The sequence below is a fragment of the Otolemur garnettii genome, unplaced genomic scaffold (assembly GCF_000181295.1).
Source record: "Otolemur garnettii isolate 467f Iridium unplaced genomic scaffold, OtoGar3 scaffold00043, whole genome shotgun sequence".
Classification (NCBI taxonomy): domain Eukaryota; kingdom Metazoa; phylum Chordata; class Mammalia; order Primates; family Galagidae; genus Otolemur; species Otolemur garnettii.
This window is the reverse complement of record NW_003852438.1, coordinates 5,174,362-5,181,146: the sequence shown is the minus strand read 5'-3', so window position 1 is coordinate 5,181,146 and position 6,785 is coordinate 5,174,362. Positions and strand designations below refer to the sequence as shown.

The window sequence follows — 6,785 nt, the reverse complement described above, 5'->3', positions numbered from 1 at the left end:
CGGGCTGGGGATTCGAACCCGCCACCTTAGGTGTATGTGGCTGGTGCCTTAGCCGCTTGAGCCACAGGCGCCGAGCCTGTGTGTTTGTTTTTTAAGACAGAGTCCCACTTTGTCACCCTTGGTAGAGTGCTGTGCTGTCACAGCTCACAGCAACCTCCAGCTCTTGAGCTAGGGCAATTCTCTTGCCTCAGCCTCCCAAGTTGCTGGGACTACAGGTGCCCACCACAACACCCAGCTATTTTTGTTGCAGTTGCCACTCCTGTTTTAGTGGCCAGAGCCAGCTTCGAACCCATCACCCTTGGTATATGGGGCCAGCTCCCTACACACTGAAGCACAGGTGCTGCTCTCAAAGGGTAGTTTTTAATACTTCATCAAACTTTTAAAAATATCACGTAGCTGAGGTCATATTGTCAGAAGTCTCATTCTTAGCCAGGTGTGATGACTCACATCTGTAATCCTAGCACTCTGGGAGGCCAAGGTGGGTACAGTGCTTGAGCTCAGGAGTTTGAGACCAGCCTGAGCAAAAACAAGACCCTGTCTCTACTAAAAATAGAAAAAAACTGAGGCAAAAGGATTGTTTCAGCCTGAGTTGGAGGTTGCTGTGAGCTATGACACAACAGTACTCTACCCAGGGTGACAGCTTAAGTTTCTGTCTCAGAAAAAAAACAAAAAACAAAAAAAGACTAGCCTACGAAAAACTGTGAGGCCCTCCCCTACATCTTTTCTTTTCTTTTTTTTTTGAAACAGAGCCTCAAGCTGTCCCCCTGGGTAGAGTGCTGTGGCATCACAGCTCACAGCAACCTCCAACTCCTGGGCTCAAGTCAGTCTCCTGCCTCAACCTCCCAAGTAGCTGGGAATACAGGCGCCCACCACAACGCCTGGCTATTTTTTGGTTGCAGCCATCGTTGTTGTTTGGCATGCCTGGGCTGGATTGGAACCTGTCACCTTAGGTGTATGTGGCTGGCGCCTTAGCCACTTGAGTCACAGGTGCCAAGCCCACATCTTTTCAAAAAGCAGAAAAATTAGCTTGCATGGTGGGGCATGCCTATAGTAGTACACTATTCCAGCTACTAGGGAGACTGAGGCAGGGAAATAACTTTAGTGCTTGAGTTAGAGGTTGCAGCAAGCCATGTTGACACCGCTGCTCTTGAGCCAGGGCAATAGAGCAAGACCCTATCTCAAAAAAAAGGTAAAAAATACATATCTAACATATTTATTATCAAGTATCATGCACTGTCCATAACTGCACGTTCTAGTCCATGTTGCTGGCAGCACAGCAGGTTTGTCTGCACCAGCATGGCCACACACGTGAGTAATGTGCTGCCCTACACATTACAGAGGGAGTTTTCAGCTCCATTACATCGCACAGGACCACTGCAGCCATCACTGATTGAAACGTTATTATGTAGTACACGACTGCATACAATTCCAGTTAACATTTGGTTATATTTGTAAAAACATTATTGTAAAATAATGTTTTGCAGATTTGTAAAAACATTACCTATTTTGGCAGTATGATTTTACCACCTACCTGTTTTTCATTAACCTTATTTCTCTTTTCAATTGGGGGTCATCTGTCTTAGTTGTCTGAGATGTAAGAGTCACAGGAGATGTCATTACCACAGTTTGTGGCAGAGAAGTGGCTGAAGGTGTGGTACGAATCTGGTATGTCTGCATGTCTCCTGATGCAGCTGGATGGTCAAAAAAGAGTGAGTTAGCTAGGAAGTGTTTTTGAAAGGACTCTGGGACATTCTGTATAGACAGTTAAGCATACTTACTCTGTACTACCACTTGATTGCTGGGCACAAGTATTTGCTGTCCATCAGATGTCTGTGCATACTGGAGAATAGTTGTGCCTTGCTGGGTATTGCCAGAATTTGTCATGGTTAATGTCTGAAGCCCCTGTACTCCATCTGTGCCTGGATTGGCCAACTGTAAGGCTCCATTTGGGGCAATGGCAACTTCAATTAAAGAGAGAAAATAACTATTGTAAGGCTACTCAATACACTAAATTCAAAGAGGTGTCAAAAAAAAAAGCCTAACAATGATTTACGAAAACAGGTCTGAATGTAGTTCTACTTGATAAATGTTGACTACTTTGGGTGAATTATACGTAAAGGAAATAAAATGGCATTTCTTTATGTAAGCTCTTCATATTTTGTTTTCTACCTCTACTTTCTAGTGGCACTACTGCTAAATGTATTACATGTTATTTAGTTAAAGGAAATCTAAGAAATGTAACCTATTCATTCACTTCCTAGTGAAAATCACCAATATAGTCATCAGAAAGCCACTAAATAGCTCACATTACTTCAATCCTCACAAATATTTTTCACTGAATTATACTTGGGTTAATGAGTTCTACTGAGCCCTTAAACAAAATGCCTATAGGGTATGACCAAACAGAAAACATTTTAGCATTATGCAACATCCACACAATAATCCTCTTTAGAATCCAATGCTTCATTTCTGTTCTCTTTTCAAATTATAATTATGTACTTTTTTTTTTTTTTAAAGACAGAGTCTCACTTTATTGCCCTTGGTATAGTGCTGTAGCATCACAGCTCACAGCAACCCCCAACTCCTGGGCTTAGGCGATTCTCTAGCCTCAGCCTCCCGAGTAGCTGCGACTACAGACGTCGGCCACAACGCCCAGCTATTTTTCAGTTGTTGCAGTTTGGCTGGGGCCAGGTTTGGACCCGTCACCGTCGGTATGTGGGGCTGGGGCCCTACTCACTGAGCCACAGGCACTGCCCTCAGATATAGAGATTTAATAGTTTAGTAAAGTTGGATCAGTCCCTGATCATGTATAGCAGGCATGCTGTAAATCACATTGCAAAACAATCTGAATCTTTCTGATTCAAACTTCCTTAACCTCAAACTGAAAACTCAATGTTCATGTTTAATTTTTCATTATATAAGTAATCCTAATACTATTTTCTTCTACAAATAAAGTCATGGATATAACTGGCTAGTGTCCAAGAGAGAATTCTGTAGGAGACAGTGTAGTTTGGGGTAAAATTATGTCTTTAGATTAAGACAAAACTAATTTTGAATCTTGGCTCCTTCACTCATAAGCTGTGTGGCTTTAGGAACATGCTCTAATTCTTTTTTTGGCCGGGGCTAGGTTTGAACCTGGCACCTATGGCATATGGGGCCAGCGCCCTACTCCTTTGAGCCACAGATGCCACCCAATTCTCTAATTCTTTAAACCAGAGGTGTCTAACATGCCAAATGCTGATTTTGTGAGGACTTTTTGCTTATCTCTGGTGTAGAATATCACAAACAGTACACGCGGACCTTTCTTTCTGCTAATGAGCTTTCTTTAGTGTTTGCCTATTTAATGTGCCCAAGACAACTCTTCTTCCTCTTCTAATGCGTGGCAGAAAAAAGGCTGGACACTCCTGCCTAAACCTTAGTTCCCTCATAAATTGATACTTGCCTGTCTCACAAAGTTGTTATAAAAAGTAAATGAGATAATGGTGAGAAAGTACTCTGTATTAGTCCTAGCTCAAAAAGTTCTACCACTGTTAAAGTATGACAGTCTTTCTATATAACACTGCTTTCCATGGAAAAGTCACTGTTTGTGTCTGTCATGTGGAAATTGATTCTTATACATACTGTACTGTCCACTGCTAGTCTGATAGATGGGAGTCGGAACGGACATAGAAGTGACAGCAGAAACTCCAGAGTTTTCTCCGTCTCCTTTTCTGCTCCTTGTGTCTTCAGAAGATAGGTCTTTAAAAATTTTTCTGTAAAATAAAAAGAACTTTATTAAAGTTGGTAATATGAATGACTTTACAAAAACAAATTGCTAAACCTTTTTCTACTCAAGTTAAAATTACCATAATCTACTAGACATCTAAACTACTATGTGGAAGAATCCTTTCATTTAGCACATATTAATATAGTGATGTGCTCCAGGCTAGTTACATTTTAGTTTATAACTACCTGAAAACAGAAAGTAATACACTGAAAAAATACTCAGATGGAGAGCCTTTCCATGTACAAGGCATTTACAAAGGTACAAAATGTCTCTTTCTCCTGTAAGATAGATGGCTCCATTGTGAGGCACTTCATTAATTAACAAGGTACATTTCTTTTTTTTTTTTTTTTTTCAGAGACAGGGTCTCACTTTATTGCCCTTAGTAGAGTGCTGTAGCGTCACAGCTCACAGCAACCTCCAACTCCTGGGCTTAGGAGATTATCTTGCCCCAGCCTCTCGAGTAGCTGGGACTACAGGCGCCCACTACAACACTCGGCTATTTTTTGTTGCAGTTTGGCCAGGGCTGGGTTTGAACCCGCCATCCTTGGTATATGGGGCCGGCGCCCTACCCACTGAGCCACAGGCTCTGCCAGTACATTTATTTTCTAAATAGTGTCAGTGACCTTCATTTAAAAAGATCAGATTTGGCTTGGCACCCATACATAGCTCAGTGAGTAGGGTGTTGGCCACATGCACCGAGGTTGGTGGGTTTGAGCCCGGCCTGGGCCTGTTAAACAACAATGACAACTGCAACAACAACAACAAAAAAAATAGCTGGGTGTAGTGGCAGGCGCCTTTGTCCTACCTACTTGGGAGGCTGAGGCAAGAGAATTGCTTAAGCCTAAGAGTTGGAGGTTGCTGTGAGCTGTGATGTCACAACACTCTATTGAGGGCCACAAAGTGAAACTCTGTCTCCAAAAAAAAAAAAAAAAAAATATCAGATCTGCCTAGCACTCTGGGAGGCCAATGTGGGTGGATTGCCTGAGCTCAGGAGTTCGAGACCAGCCTGAACAAAAAGCAAGACCCTGTCTCTATGAAAAATAGAAAAAACTAGCCTGGCATTGCGGCAGGCACTTGGGAAGCTGAGGCAAGAAGATCATTTAAGCCCAAAAGTTTGAGGTTGCTGTGAACTATGACACCATGATACTCTACTGGAGCACAGAGCGAGAATCTGTCTCGGAAAAAAAAAAGAAAGAAAGATCAGAGTTGTTTTTTTAACCTTCATCTACACCATGGGAGAAGCCCATAGTTCTCAGGAAGAAGCAAGACTAGAAATACTATAAAAATACATAGAGTATCAGTGATAAATAAAATTGTTTAGGCTGGGCACAGTGGCTCACACCTGTAATCCTAGCACTTTGGGAGGCCAAGGTGGGTGGACATCTTGAGCTCATGAATTTGAGACCAGCCTGAACAAAAGCGATACCCCATCTCTATTAAAAATAGAAAAACTGGGTGGTGCCTGTGGCTCAGTGGGTAAGGCACTGGCCCTATATACCGAGGGTGGTGGGTTCGAACCCAGCCCTGACCAAACTGCAAAAAAATAGCCGGGCATTTTGGTGGGTGCCTGTAGTCCCAGCTACTGAGGAGGCGGAGGCAAGAGAATCCGCTAAGCCCAAGAGCTGAAGGCTGCTGTGAGCTGTGACACTACAGCACTTTACTAAGGATGATTAAAAAAAAAATCCTCTAAAAACACCCACCTTTTTTATCTTTAAAAAAAAAAAAACAATTTATTCCGTTATCTTCTAAAACTGTTGTTCAAAATTTTGTTGTCAGATTAATGGATATTACTTTCTATGTATTGATTTTTTTCATTTTGGAAACTTTTTGATTATCTTATGATTATCTTTGGTATTCTTTGATTTTACTTCATAAAATACATCTAGATATAGGTTTATATTATCTTTGGGACCTTGCTTTCTAAAGGTGAGAAATATATGTCCTGGGAATCTTAGTCATTGCATTTTTCCTCCCAGAAAGACTAGAAATAGCGTATCCCTCCTATTCTCTCCTTTTGGAAGTATTTTTAGATGTATGTTCCATACTGGACCTTCTCATTCTCTCTTAATTTCTCTTTATCTTCCTAGGCTCTATTCTAGGTGATCTAGAATTACCTAAAGCTTCCTTCAAGTTCCTCAATTCTACTTTAAATAGATGTAACTGTATATATCTTATTTAAAATTCCTTGATAGACCTTAGCATCTATATTTTTCATTTCTACAAGTTTCACTTATTTTTTAAATCCTCCCCAGTCTCTTATCCTAATATTAGGATTTGACTCCTTCTCTTTCATAAACTTTTCATTACACTTTCTACCCATATTTTAATTTTAACAGTCTCTAATAACTTCATTATCAAAGATTCTTTAGAGATTTAGTGGTGTTTATTGCATCTGCTGCTACTTGCTAATAATGAACTATTTCTTTCAGGTTTTTGTACTTTTTGATTGTGTGAGTTTAAGCTAGTAATTTTTTTTACTCCCAAAATTCTACAGACAAAATTTTCTCTGTTCTTATGTGTTCATTCAACTGAATCCAAATACCTTAACATGATAGCAAGGCTCTAAATCAGGGGTTCTCAACCTGTGGGTTGCGACCCCTTTGTAATAATGAAAATACACTGGGGCATTAAGAAGGTTGAGAACCACTGCTCTAAAGTAATCTGACTACCGTTTTCCTGTTCTTGCTAAACTTCCTCTTCTTCTTCCCCAAACCTTAAGCTTCCAATTCCCAGAACAGGCCAACCTCTTTTACATCATCCAATCTAACTTTGATTATACGGATTACCTATGGATTACACCTTTTGATTTCCTCAGTCAACCAATACGAAGCTTTTCTGCTACCTTAATACTCCTCCCTGCCCTAGTCTCACAAAATTTATCAGATTGGTGGTGACCCAAATCACATTTTCTTTTTTCTTTTTCTTTTTGAGACAGAGCCTCAAGCTGTCCCCCTGGGTAGAGTGCTGTGGCATCACAGCTCACAGCAACCTCTAACTCTTGGGCTCAAGCGAGTCTCCG

At 41.0% G+C, this 6,785-nt stretch overlaps 1 protein-coding gene across 8 annotated transcripts in view; it reads right to left on the bottom strand.

Annotated features, from left to right (window-relative positions):
* Positions 1–6,785, bottom strand: part of ATF1 (activating transcription factor 1) — a 35,040-nt gene that overhangs the window by 6,843 nt on the left and 21,412 nt on the right. For all 8 annotated transcript variants that reach the window (XM_012805534.2, XM_023513714.1, XM_023513716.1 and 5 more), the window contains 3 exons: positions 3,622–3,752; positions 1,779–1,961; positions 1,532–1,691 (listed from right to left, as the gene is read on the bottom strand). In XM_012805534.2, coding sequence (XP_012660988.1) covers positions 1,532–1,691; positions 1,779–1,961; positions 3,622–3,752 — 474 coding nt within the window. The remainder of the gene's footprint in view (positions 1–1,531; positions 1,692–1,778; positions 1,962–3,621; positions 3,753–6,785) is intronic.